Source organism: Monodelphis domestica, chromosome 3, assembly GCF_027887165.1.
Source record: "Monodelphis domestica isolate mMonDom1 chromosome 3, mMonDom1.pri, whole genome shotgun sequence".
NCBI lineage: Eukaryota > Metazoa > Chordata > Mammalia > Didelphimorphia > Didelphidae > Monodelphis > Monodelphis domestica.
In genome coordinates this window covers 513,172,057-513,186,698 of record NC_077229.1, presented here as the reverse complement: position 1 = coordinate 513,186,698, position 14,642 = coordinate 513,172,057, and the positions used below count along the sequence as shown (strand labels likewise).

General features: G+C 39.8%; 1 protein-coding gene across 1 annotated transcript in view; it reads left to right on the top strand.

Annotated features, from left to right (window-relative positions):
* The window catches only part of IL31RA (interleukin 31 receptor A), a 105,495-nt gene extending 95,819 nt beyond the window's left edge, over positions 1–9,676 (top strand). The window contains exon 16 of the mRNA XM_056821114.1: positions 1,758–9,676. Coding sequence (XP_056677092.1) covers positions 1,758–2,222 — 465 coding nt within the window. The 3' untranslated portion in view covers positions 2,223–9,676. The remainder of the gene's footprint in view (positions 1–1,757) is intronic.
* Positions 9,677–14,642: the final 4,966 nt, after the last annotated feature.

The following is a 14,642-nucleotide window of genomic DNA, read 5'->3' as shown; positions in this document are numbered from 1 at the left end:
TCATCTATAAAATGATAGAACTGGTCAACTCTATAATTGCTGCCTCTCTTAACTCCAATTCACACCTGAGTCAAGACATCAGCCATGATGCCATTGGTCCTCTTTAAATGGAAGGATGAACAAAAAGAATTGGATAATTAGAAATTATTAAATAATTAGATATAATAATTAGATAGATATAATAATTAGATAATTTCTAAATTCCTTTCGACTCAAAGTTACATTAGCCTCTGATGTATTTGAAGAGCTGTTATGTGAAAGATGGCTTAGAGGCTGGGTGACCCCATTATCTTTGCCAAGAAACCTCAAAAGGATTATGAAGAATGGCATATGACTGAAGAACAACAAATTAAGATTTGCAAAATGCTTTGGATGTGTGATATCATTTTATTCTAACCTTTGAGGTAAGGGCTTTTATTTTATAGATGAGGAAATTAGACTGAGAGATTAAGTGACTTGCCTATGACACACAGTTAGGATTCATTTGAGTCAAGATTTGAACTCAAGTCTTCTTAATTTCAGATCTGGCACTCTATCATCTATACCACTTAGCTGACTGGAATTTTTTCTTGTTGGACAGAATTATAGCAACATCTCCATTAAGTGGGAATGGAGCGTTATGGTTAACTTTTGTCAAAAACCCTTTTTTTCCTCAAGATTATAATTCAAAATTTTGTTAGCCAAAGTGAACAGAGGGCACTGATAGTGCTTCTGGCTTAGTAGAAGTAATGAACCTTTGTACTGTTTGGAAGAATGATGAGTTAAAATTAGGAAGCTACCAAATAGTGTTTTCTCCCCTCAGGTCCTTCTTCCCCAGGAGAACTTCTTTTATGGGAAAAACCTGGTTCCTCCCCTTTACCGGTAGCTGCCTAACCAGGCATGCCTTGGAATGACCCAGAGACATTGGGGTCTCATGTCCTGTAGTTCTAGATCCTTTCCTGAGGTTTACCCTCCACCGAATTTATTGTAAGAACTTGATTTGGAGACTTCAAATTGCTGTTGCTGTTTGCTTCTGAGCACATTTTATGGTATCTGACCTAGGTTTTAGATGAGGAAATAGTCTTTATTATTAGGGCTGAACTCTATAGCCTGCGTCCCCCCCTTCAGCATCATCATTTCCCTTTTAGTGTGTGTTACCTTTCAAAGAAATGTCAAAAGTTTCTGTGAAGAAAGAGGCATTAGGAACCGATGGTTAAAGGGCTGGCTGGGCAGCCAAGGCACAGTCCCAAACCTGGTTTGCTTGGTACCATTGGACAAATCTTAATATGGTGCAGAGAACACTGGATTTGGAAGTCAGAGGACCTGAGTTCTTGGCTATTCTTACACAAGCCACCTAGCTTCTCTAGACCTCATTTCCTCATCTGTAGAATAAGAGGTTGGGCTGGATGATTTCCAAGCCCCTTCCAAGTATAAGTATCTTTGGTGCTTTGGTCTCCATTTTTTCATTCTTAAGACAGGGTTCAAGGAATTTTGTGACAATAAGTCCCAGAATCCTTTTGAGCTTTCTAGAAGAACAGAACTATGTAGATGTATAATGCATAACTTTTGTCAAACTCAGGGGAATTTATTGCAAAGCCCATTTGTTTGCCACAGTGGAAGCATCGAGGATGGATCAGGAAGACTTGGGAGGGTGGAATGAGAGAGGAGACTGAATTCTTGTCAGAGTATTTTAGAACTCACTGTTATCAAGATCTTTGTCCCATGTGGCATCCTAGTGACTCTTGATCGGGGTGGGATGTTCCTCTTTCTTTTGACAGTCCAAGATGCACCTGGGAGAGGTCCAGTTCCAAGGCAAGACAAAAGCAATTGATGAGAGAATTCCCAAACCATTCTTGTCTTCCTCTGGCGACTTGATTGACAAGTTAGTGGTGGACTTTGAGAACTTCCTGGACAAAACAGAGGCTCAGAGAGTAGAATTGATGAAGATGCCGGAAAATGTGTCAAGTGGGGAAGAGAAGTATGTGGATACTCCATATAGTCGTTGCAATCCCTCCGGGGAGGTTTTCCAAGCTCCTTCGTCAGCTTTGATTTCACTTGGAGGAACACAAGAGCAATCTTCGGGAAGACCAGAAGAGGAAGTCAAGGATAGACTCTTCCAGAGTCCAAGTTCTAGTGAAGCTCTTGAACTGGAGCAGGAAGAAGCTGGATTGAATCCATATTTGAAAAATTCAGTGACAACAAGGGAATTTCTCACTTCTGAGAAGTTTTCTGATCCAATCTAGAAGACTGAGCTGCAGCCATAGTTTGGATTTGTTTACATTTTTGTCTATTTGTTTTGGGGGGGGAATAATGGGGTAGAATGAATCTTTGTTAAAAGGAATGTGTTTGAATTTTCCCAGGCCTTGTTAGCCACAGGATCGAGTAGAGGAGTATTTGCTTATTTCTTTCCCAGTTCATCTTGTTTATGGGTTAAAAAATGAATTGACTTCCAATGCTTAGGAACACATGGTTGTATCCTCAGTTGACAATGACAATTATAGTATATTGGACTTGGGGAATGTAGGAATATCAGGAAATATTTTTCTTTTCCCTCTGTTAGAGAACAACTCATTCCTTTGATTTCCAGGCACCAGGCTCCTCTTTGTTCTTCCTCTTTAGCTAAAATTCACTGGAAATAGTCATCTATTTTTTTTTTTTCATCTACTATCAGCCGCTTTGGACCGGACACCAGACTTTCCTAATTTTCCATCAGGAACAGTGATGATGATAATAAAAGGTCACATTTATATAGATCTTTGAGAAGTGCAAAGCACTTTAAAATACTATTTCAGGGGCAGCTGGGTGGCTCAGTGGATAAAGAATGGCCTAGAGAAGAGAAGTCTTAGGTTTAAATCTGACCTTCCGAGCTGTGTGACCCTGGGCAAGTCACTTAACCCCAACTGCCTAGACCTTATTGCTCTTCTGCTTTGAAGCCAATACTTATTATTGATTCTAAGATAGAAATTAAGGGTTTAAATATATATTATTTCACTTGATCCTCACAATAATTCTGGGAGGTAAGTAATATTATTTCCCCCATTTAACAGATGAAAAAAGTGATGACTTGCCCCCAAATCACCCAGTTACTACGTGTCTGGGGCTGTTTTTCAACTCATGTCTTCCCGACTAGGAGTAGTCCAATGGCTGCCTTTGTGGTGAATTGGAAGCACAGGGTCTGGCAATTGTCAGCTGTCGTTGGTTTCCTAGCATGTCATTTGCTCCTCTGGCCTTCCTGATCACGCTTTATTGTTCAGTTGCGTCTTATTCTTCCTGACCCCATTGGGGGTTTTCTTGGCAGAGATACTGGATTGCCATTTTCTTTTCCCAGCTCATTGAATGGAGGAGGAAACTGAGGCAAACAGGCTTAAGTGACTTGCCCAAAGTCACACGGCTATGGTCTGGGGCTAGATTTGAGCTCAGTTCTTTCCTTGTTATTTAAGTGGGGACAAAACAGGGCAGAGACTTTCCTTTAGAGAATCCTGACTCAGAGTCCAGGGAAACATGGTGGCAAAGGCATCTCAGGCCATCTAACCAAGCAGTTTGTAACTCCTTTGGAACATGCTGGGAAAGAGTTCCATTCATTCAGTACTGTTGAATAATCCTAACTTCCCTTGTTAGCCCCAGCAGCAAGGAGAGATGAGCCTGCCTGGCTCTCAATTTGTGAGAATCTCTCCTAAAGAGCCGATTCAGAAACCCACCGTAGGAACTGGGGACCTGCTTGAAACCTAGTACAACACTGGCCTTACTTCTGGGCTTGGATCTATTTTGGGGAGGATGCTGATTCTCTTTGGCCCTTGGCTGACCCAGGAGAAGCTCAGAAGAGGTAAGCGAGGCGCACCGAAGCAAAGCTGACTCATGGAAGCTTCCTACTCTGCTGTCAGGGAATGAGGATTCACATTTAGAAAGGCAGATTTTTTTTTTTTCCTAGAAAATATCTGCATACTTAGTTCTGGTGAAGTGTGGGTGGGAAATACGGGAATTTTCTCTGGATTACAAATGGGGTGCTTTTAAATTTGATGCAGAAAGGAATGGGGAGGTGGGCAGGATACTCTCTTCCATGGCCTGGGGGAGGGAAAAGTTCTCTCTAATAGCACCCATTTTTTAAACGTTTACAAATTGATTTTTCTTTTATTTTTAAATGTTCTCAATTTTATTCCAGCAACACGTGTACATATAATTTTTCAATGGTTACATGATTTACGTTGTTTCGCTCCCCACTTCCAGAGCTGACAAGCAGTTTCACTGAGTTATACATATATTATCACTCAAATCTTATTTCCTTATTATTTATTTTTGTAATAACCCCCCACATCATATACCCATATAAAGAAGTGATGAATCATGTTTTTATTCTGCATTTACAAATTTTTAAAAAAACATTTCATTTTTTTTCTTATTCTTATTCATTTTTAACTCACTTTGATTGGAATGTATACAAATACCCTAAATACAAGCAGCTAGGTGGCCAGTAGATAGAATGCTGAGTCTGGAATCAGGATGCAAACTCAGGCACTTACTAGCTGTGGGACCTTGGACAAGTCACTTAACTTCTACAGTTTCCTCAAAATGAGGATAATAATAGCATCTTTCTTAATAGGGTTGTGGTGAGGATCAAATGAGATTATATATATATATATGTTCTTATTTCAGTGTTTTATATAAAATAGGTTCTTTTTTACATTTAAAAATTTTTAAATATTTTTCTATGTTTACATATTTCATTTTCTTTCCCTTCCCTTTTCCCTTGCCTCTCCCAGATCCAATAAGCACTTCCACTGAGTTATATGTCACTTCATATCTTAATAAATGCCTCTTTCCTTCCCTTCTCAAGGATTCACATTCTTCATTTGTCCTCCCTTCTCTCTCTTTCCTCTTATCTTCTTTGTCTTCTTCCTCCCAAGAATCCTTTTTGTCTTATTTATAGGATTAACTTACTTTCTAAAACAATAACAACAACAAAAAAAACCAGTTTGATAGGACATTCAAGGCTCTACATTTGCCCTGGATTAGGGTCCAAAACAGCTTTTTTGGAGTGACTGTTTTCTTCCTATAAGAAGGCCTTGTGTTCTAAGCTTTAGAATTCTCAGAACTCCCCAAAATGCAGCTCTTCCAAGGGGCAGCCTGGGCTAATGAGTCGGAAGACCCATAGAGTTGTCTGCCCCAAGGCTGACGCTGACCTCATGGCCACAAATGGTCAGCTAGGTCTTAAGGCTCCACTGTGTGTCATCTCTGTTTATTTTTATGTATTTGTTTTCATAAGAGAGATTAGGAAGACACAAAACAGGAAGACTCTCGATCCAATAAGGACTTTTGAAATGTAAACTTTAACAGAATTCTGGCCAAGGGACGAGAATCTGAGATAAATTCGGACATCCAGGGTAATGTAAACGACTAGGCAGTTCCTACCCTTTTCAGTGTCACAGAGCCCTTCTGCAATTGGGTCAAGCCCACGGGCTTCTTCCCAGCATCCCACTTTTAAATAATGGAAAGAAATACCAAAGTTTGATTAGAGATGAGTCAAAAATAAAAATGTAATTGTTTTTTTCTATCCAAGCATGTGAGTCCTCTGAAACCTATCTGTGGATCCATTAGAGATCCACAGAGGCCAAAAAAGGACATCCATGTTGTAGCACTACTAGACAGAAGAATTGCAAAGCACAAGTGAAGGAAGAGCAGGGTTTTGGACCAACGATTTCATTGGCATAGAAAGTTTCTGGGGTGGAGGAACTGTAGTCCGGCACCTTGTTTTACAATTTATAACTTTAGAGAGTTAGTTAGAGCCCAGAGAGAGGAAGCCACTGGCCCAAGGTACAAATCAGAATATTCAGAGGCACACTGGAATCCAGGTCTACTTGGCTAAGGTCAACTGGCCCAACTTTCCCAATGCCATGCTATGTGTAGTAAAGAAGGGAAATCCTTACTGTTGCTTTCTTCTGGAAACAGCACTGGATAGGTAGCAAAGGCAGGAATGCAGATTTTTGAAAGGTAGGACCTTAGGAGATAGGGCAAAGAAGGAGAGATTGTGGCCAAAAGGACACTAATATCTTAGGATTTAGAGCTGGAAAGAGATCATCTAGTTCAACTACATCACTTTCCAGAGGAGAAAAAGGTCCACATTGGGAAAGTGACTTGCCCAAAGTCAGATAGGTAGCAGAACCAGAATTGGAGTCAACGTCTTCTGATTCCATATTCAAAGCTCCTTCTAATACACCAAACTGGTTTGTACATCTAATCACCATCAACTGCTCCTCTCCTGTCTGCTAGAATGTATATGGAAATAAGCAATCTTTTGTTGTGTTCCATCTTAGGAATCCTGTTTTCTCTTCCTTAGATGGTCCCAAGTCATTTCTGTTACTGCTGCTCAGATATAGACACACACACAAACATACACTATATATACACATATTTATATATGGTAAATATACATGTTTATATGTATATATGCTATATGATCCATTATCTATCTATCTATCTATCTATCTATCTATCTATCTATCTATCTATCTATCTATTCACCCATCCATCCATCCATCCATCCATCCATCCATCCATCTACCTGTCTGTCCATCTGTCTATCTATCTATCTATCTATCTATCTATCTATCTATCTATCTATCTATCTATCTATCTATTCACCCATCCATCCATCCATCCATCCATCCATCCATCCATCCATCTACCTGTCTGTCCATCTGTCTATCTATCTATCTATCTATCTATCTATCATCTATCTATCTATCATCTATCCATCTACCCATCCATCCATCCATCCATCCTTCCATCTACCTGTCTGTCCATCTATCTGTCTGTCTATCTATCTATCTATCTATCTATCTATCTATCTATCTATCTATCTATCTTTCTATCTATCTATCTATCTCCAGATAACCAGCATTCATGGCACCCAAGATGGGACTCTACTTACATGAGCACATCTTGGTGTTTTACAGAATGCAGGTATCAGAGATCTTCTCTGGATGAAAGTATCCCAAGTCCCAAATTAAATTGAATTTTTTGATGAGGTTGTTTTTTTCTCCTTTTTCCTGACTCTGAAGAAGGAGTTTAAGTTGGGTTTGAGCTTCCACTCGGAAGTGATCTTGACATCTGGAGGTGCAAAATCTTTGGCTTTTCTAGGAGCTAAGGCTTTTGAATGACCAAAGTACAAGAGGCCAAGAGATGCAATGGAATTAGACTCGAACCGTTAATGAACTTGATCATTTTGGCATTTAAAATACATTTATTGTAGATTATTTATTTAGTTATTTAGAAGCTGATGTAAATAATTTTCAATAATTAACTCATAAACATATGTATTATTTATCAGTATAAGGAGCAACTAATTGACAAACATTTATCAAATTTTCATTCACCATGTGCCAGAGAGTGTTGTAAGTGTTGGGGATACACAAAAATAGTCTTTGCTCTCAAAGAACTCATAGTCTAATGGGGAAGGTAGTTATTATACATATTTACATATAATTATTTGTCTCTACATCTAATAAATGCATTGCATATGTATACATGTGTCCTCATCTGTATGTATGTATATACACACATATATAAAAAGCGAAATACAAAATACATGTCAAGTATGGTATCCTTAGGAGGCTAGACTCTAACTACAAAGAGGAAGAAGAAAAGCCTCCAGGGAAGTCAGGGAGGAGGGACAAAGACTCAAAAGGGAGAAATGGAATATTGTATGTGTGAGGAATAGAAAGTAGGCCACTGTGGTTGAATTATAGACTGAATAGAAGAGGGCAAAGCATCAGGAAGCCTGGAAAGAGAGGGAGGCAGGGACTAAGCTATAAAGAGCTTTAAATACTAAACAAAGGACTTGGTTTCCCCTGGAGATAATAAGGAGCCCTTTTTGAATAGATAGGTGACCTATTAGACCTATACTTTAGGAAAATCACTTCAGCAGCCATGCAGAGGTTAGATTAGAGGAGGGGAAAGACATAAGGCAGGGAAACCAATTAGGAAGCCGTGGCAATAATCTAGGCGAAAAATAAGGACCCGAACTCTTGTGCCAGCCTTGGGAATAGAGAGAAAGGATGGAAAGGAGACAGGTGTTGTGGAGAGTAGAAGAGATGCCAAGATTCGGAAACTGATTGGCTCTGTGGGACGAGGGAAGGGAGGACTTGAGGATAATGCTGAAGTGATGAACATGGGTGACCGGAAAGATGTAATGTCTTCCACAGCAATTTGGGTAGAGGTGTGGTTTGTGGGGAAAGAGTGAATTTAGTGAGTCTGTGCAATACTGATGAGACTTCCAGCTAGAAATGTTCATTAGACCATTGGTGATATAGTCCTGGGACTCAGGAAAAAAGACAAGGGATCTGATGGATACGTATATCTCAAAATCATTTCCAGAGAAATGATAACTGAGCCATGGAAGCTAATGGGCTCTCCAAGTGACAGAGTAGGCAGAGAAAAAAAGGTTCCCAGAACAGAGAAATATCTGATCAGTGGAGAAGCAATCTGGCATTGTAGAAAGAGTCCTGGACTAGGAGTGATGCTATTTGGGCTTTACATCTGGTTCTGCCCAGCTCATTATATGTGTCCTTGGCAGTGGAATGCCAAAGCCAGCTCATACCACCTTTTGAGAGCTGATTTTTAAATCTGAATTTGGAAATCAGCAAATGCTACAGAGGAGGGTTTGATTGATTGTTTTCTTGATTGCCTAGACAAGAAAGTGATGGAGAAATTGTTAATAAGGCAGATTAAACTTAAAAAGTGTGCTGTGATCACATTCCCCATTTCCCCAGAGAGATGGGTGTTAAACATTTACCAGCACTCTGTTAGACTTTGGACAAGTCACTTCACTACTCTGTGCCTCAGTTTATCCATCTGTAAAGTTGAGGTGATCCCTGCTCACAAGAAGCTTACATTTCTAAGTTCCATTCCCCAACATTTACTGATTCCAAGTCAGTTTATTTTAGGTCAAGTGCTATTAAAGAGAATCAGCTCTCCTAGTCGGTATTTTGTGTTTATCAGAATGTTGCTAAGGTCTTTGATTTACGTTGGAAATCATAGAGACACTCCCTTGAGTTGAAGTTTTAAGTTTAGGCTGAGGACCAAGTATGCACTGAATGAGACTCCTGCTTTCCACACCATAAATTCTTTGTGGCAGAGGTCCAGGTCACAGAAGGGGAAGCGGGGAAGGAGGGGACTGCCGGTAAGTAGAACTAAAATGAACTAGGTAGAGATCACCAAAGGAAGATTGCCATTCAGGGAGAGCAGATGAGTATTTGGGGCCATGGCTTGCTACAGGTGCACAGTCATGGAGTCATGGCACCTTTGTTCGGGCTTCCTCCTGGAAATCTTTTGGGATGGAGCCTTACAACTTGGATTTGATGTATTAACCACAATGACTAGAGTTAGAATCACTGCCTACATTAGTAAAATAGAGGCTTAAACATTCTACTCAGAATCCTCTTTGTAAGCCTAATGTTCACACTCTATCAAGTATGCTCCTAAATGTTATTGTAATGGAAGTGATTATGAAGGCATTTATTTAGCCTTGGTTTTATGGCTTCCTTAATATAATAAAATGATTATAGAATGAATATGACTGTATCTTTTTATTATTCCTCCCACACTTGGATGTTCAAAGTGATGCTAAAGAAGTTGAGTATCTAACTCCTTTAATGAGTCGTGGGGAATCCTAGGATGGTAGAACATGAAAATTGGAAGGGTCATCAGTAGCCATCCCCTTTACAACAATAATCAGCCCCAAAGCACCTACTAAAAAAAGGGGGGGGGGCAGGTTACCTATCAATGGATAGAGAGCCAGGCCTGGAGATGGGAGAGCCTGAGTCCAAATCTGACCTCAGATCCTTCCTAGCTGTGTGACCCTGGACAAGTCACTTAACCTCAATTGTCTAACCTTTAACCGCTCTTCTGCTTTGGGACTGATACTCAGAATTGATTCTAAGACAGAAGGTAAGAATTTTTTTTTTTACTGCACCTACTATGTGCCAGTAATGGTGCTAGACTCTAGGGTTATAAATACCGAGAATGAAATAATCTCTACTTACATTTTAATGGGGGAAATACCCAATACAGACCATACAAGGCCTTTCAGTTTTTGTTGGAATGTGTCCATTGAAAGGGAACCCACTACTTCCAAGACCTCCTCTTACAACTCTGAATAACTCTAAATGATAGAACGTTTTACCATACAACCAACCTAAATTTTAACCCTTAATTAACAACTATTCTACCTGGTCCTGACTTCCACAGGCAAGCAGAAGAAATCAAATTCCTCTGTCTAGACTACTATCACATCCTTTTCTAAGTCTCTTCTTCTCTAAGCATATTTACTTCCTTTGACCCATCTGTATTTGGTTTGATGTCCAGGAGTCTGCCAGATGCTCTCTAGCTTACCAATGGACTTCCTAAAATATGATATGAAGAACCCAACACAAGATTGCAGATGGATCTGACTATAGTATGGCTTAGTGTCTGGATTCTTAGCCTCTCAGTGCCATTTATGCTCATACTGGCATTCTTGGCTACCATACCTAGAGCAGAAATTCCCCCTAGACTTCACGATGGTCAGTTGTTCATAGAGTAACAAAAGGAAGGAAAACAAGTGTCTTCTTGGGACCCCATTGTCTCCAAGTGCTATGGAAAAAATTAAATGGACCACGTAGAGGACCTGGGAGGTGGTTCTATTCTATTCTTATGGCCTTCAGAAAAGAAGGAAATAGGAGAAAAGGAGAATATAATGGGGAAGAAAAGAAGCAAAAGAGGAGATAACTGGTGTCACAGGATGTATGAGACTAAGAATATGGAGGAAAGGATGAGAGAAATGGATATTCCAAGAACCTGACTTTTACCTGGACCAGATAAAGGAAGGCTTAACACTCACACAGACACATATATTCATATATTCAAACAGAATGTTTTAGAAATACATTAATCTCAATAGGGAAATGGGAGGGACAGTGTGACATCGGACCCAAGCCAGAGCATGATTCCAGAGACTGAATCTGGTGGTCAGAATTAGGAGGTCAGAGAAGAAAGCAGCCTGGATGCTCAGTTTATGGAGACCAATTCCATTGATGCCATTAGCCATAGTGAAGGGAATAGTTGGGTGCAGGGCATTCTCCAGATTCAACACACATTCGAGGGTTAACTCTTTGTGTTTCTCCCAGGATGTGTGCATTTGTAAATATAGGCAACAAAAGAAACCCAGAATGGGCAATCAAAAGAAAACCCTTTGACTACAGGGATACTGCTACGGATTCGTCTCTAGGATCCTGGTTCAGATGACCAATTTGGTGTTTTTAATGTGAAATGGAGGTGTCAGCCAAGACCAAAGCATCCATTCTCAGGGGACCAGTGTGGAGAAGCTAGTTAGGCAATGGGTATTGGAAATATATCTATCTGATCTAATCTTTTGCTGTTGACGTTGACTAAGTGTGTCCACTGGTTGGTTGTTCTGATAAAGGAAATATTATTGGGTGGTCATGAAAGCTGATCAAAAACATGCCTTGAATCCGGGGAAGGTTTCCAGAAGAATCCCCAAGAGAGCACGGGTTCCTGGGTATAATCAGAAGAATGGAATTAGAGCAATAGCAATGTTCTTGCAGTAATGAAATCAGAGGATAAAAGGAGTTTGCAGTTTAGTGGCAGGATGATTCACAGATTCTCCTTGGAGAGGCAAACAAAAGAGTAGGCAGACTGGTTTCATCATGTGCCTTCTGGCAGGAGCGCCATCTGTTTTGTGTAGGCTGGGTTGGCTTCTTATTAAAGGGGCAGGACACTATCCTTGGGATTCAGAGCTTGAACTATTGACTTGTCTGTTGCCCAAGATTTTAAAAAACCTCTGGGGAGGTTGATGTGCCAAAGAGTTAATGAAATTTCTACTGTGCTGCAGGAAATAGAATTCAACTTGGTTGGGAGAGGGTTTGAGGAGAGGACCTCCACACGCTTTTGCTTTTCTCTCCCTTCCACTCCTGCACAAGCATGCATGGTCCATTTGAATTGCCAGTTTAGTAATGGCATCTTTTTCAATTTTTTCTTATAAGCCAATATATTTTTATTGACTTTTATGGTTCACAGGTGTTATATCCCCAACCTGAATGGCTACACTGGTCCGGCAGAGCTTATGCCCAAAGGCAAAGCAAAGCATTATTTTATGTGACATCTTGTCATCTTGCACTACAGAAGTCATGAGGAATATATAAGCAAAAGGAGCCATTAATGTACCAATAAATACTACAAAGGAGGAAAAGGTAGAGACTTTCTGCAGAGAATTTTCTAAGGGGTTCCTAAACTATTTAATGCATATTTTTATCTTTGATGACTTCAGTGTGAAAGTAGGTATAGAGAAAGCCAGAGAAAACCAGCGGAAAATATGATTCAAGTCTGAGAAAGGGGCTTATAGACTATTCAAAAGTCACAGCTACATTTTTTAAAGAGAAAGTTATAAGGTGTTGGCTTGGTCAGACTTTACTACTACTGTGGGATCTGTTAGTGACATCAGAATCAGCTCTCTGTGCAGCCAGACTACCAATGAATGAAGGTCAAAGTAGCATCATATTAAGAAGGAACGATAATGATGAATACAAGATACTTCCTATAATTGCATTAACTTCCAACTTAATTTATTCAAACAAGTTGCTAGTGCCAAAAAAGGGAAGTGTATATATATATATATTTAAAAATCCTTACCTTCCATCTTGGAGTCAATACTGTATATTAGCTCTAGGGCAGAAGAGTGGTAAGGGCTAGGCAATGGGGGTTAAGTGACTTGCCCAGAGTCACTAATGCCAAATTTGAACCCAGGACCTCCCATCTCTAAGCCTGGCTCTCAATCCACTGAGTCACCCAGCTGCCCTCTGGGAAATATTTTTAAAAAGGGAGATAGTGACTTGTGGATTTCTGTGGCTCAGAGAATTTTACTTCCTGTCTCTTCCTTTTGACTCTCTCTGGGTCCCAAATCAAAAAGGGTTTGATAAGGAACTTATTCCTAGACTTCTCTGACAGAAAATGACTATGCTGTGATCATATTCATTTCCCCTGCAATAGAGGATATTGAAAAAAAAAAAGTTTGTTGGGCAAGTAATTTGCACCCCCCCCCTGCTGGAATTTAAAAATTATTACACCCAGATTACATGTTGATACAATTTTTATAACAGTTTCCTGACATTTTGTGATCCATATTCTCTCCCTCCTGTCCTCCCTCCTTTCCTCCTCAAGATGGCAGGTAATATGATAGAGGATACACACGCGTTATCATACAAGCCATATTTTCATGTTCGCCATGTGAAAGAAAACACATATCTCTTATGTTAGAGAAAAATTCCTAGAGGAAATAAAGTGAAGAATGGCATGTGTGCTAGATCTTTACCTTGCTGATATAGGCAGTCAAGCCATTCATAGCTCATCACGGAACTTTATTGCTATTCCTGTGCACAACATGCTCCTGGTTCTGCTCACGTCACTTTGCATCACTTCCTAGAAGTTTTTCTTGGTTTTACGATCATCTTGCTCATTATTTCTTAGAGCAAAGTATTCAATGGGATTCTATTACAACCACACACCCCGCCTTGTTCAGCCATTCTTGATCAAGTTGATGGACTTGCCTTCAGTTTCCAGTTCTTTGCCGCCACCAAAAGAGCTGCTGTAAATATTTTTGTGCAGGTAGGTTCTTTCCGGCTTTCTTTCATCTCTTCATACACTTCTGCTATACAGACGGAGTAGTGGCATAAATGGACCAAAGGGGGTGCAGTTTTATGGCCCTTTGAGCATGCTTCCAAATTGTTCTCCAGAAGGGTCTTTATCCATTTACAGCTCCATCAACAGTTTATGAGTGTCCCAATTTCCCCACACCCTTCCAACATTGATCACTTTCCATTTTGGATCATATGATGCAGTCTGATAGGTGTGAGATGGTACTTGGGAGCTGTTTTAGTTTACATTTCTTTAATTAAGAGGGTTTTGAAACATTCTTTTTCACATGACTAAAGATAGTTTTAATCTCTTCATCTGAGAACTGCTTGTTCATATCCTTGGACCACTTGTCCATTGGGGAATGCGTTGTGTCCTATAAGAATATATATTTTTAGAATATAAGCCTATAAAATTTGACTTAGGTCTCCATATATTTGAAAAATAAGACATTTGACTTATAGATATTAATAAATATAATATAAAGTATAGGATACATATACATATATATATATATAATATGTATCTCCCCAATTTGTTGTTTCCCTTCTTTTTGGAATTTTTGATGGACTTGCGAGATCATTGGCCTGGCACGAGGAAGAAATGCTAGGGTCCTCCAGAGGTGATCATGAGCTTCTTTGAATTCTGTCTAGAAATAAGAACTAGGTGAGCTGGAGAGACTTTTGCCTTCCAGACTTGTTTTGTTGCCGAGGAATACTTTTGATGAAAATTCTTCCCCTCTCACCTTCTCCTGGAGCTGCAGAGGACTGCATGGAGACTTCCCCAACACTAAATTCTGTGCAGTAAGTAAAACACAGATAGGGATAGTGATGTCCATCTCAAAGGAATTAGGAGAATTTCTCTCCAGCTTCGAGCTTATTTCATGTATATCAAAACTTCCATGATCCATATTTTGTGTAAATATACGCAAATGCCTTAAGTATAAAAGAAGGAGAACTGGTGGAGAGGACTATTCCAAGAGG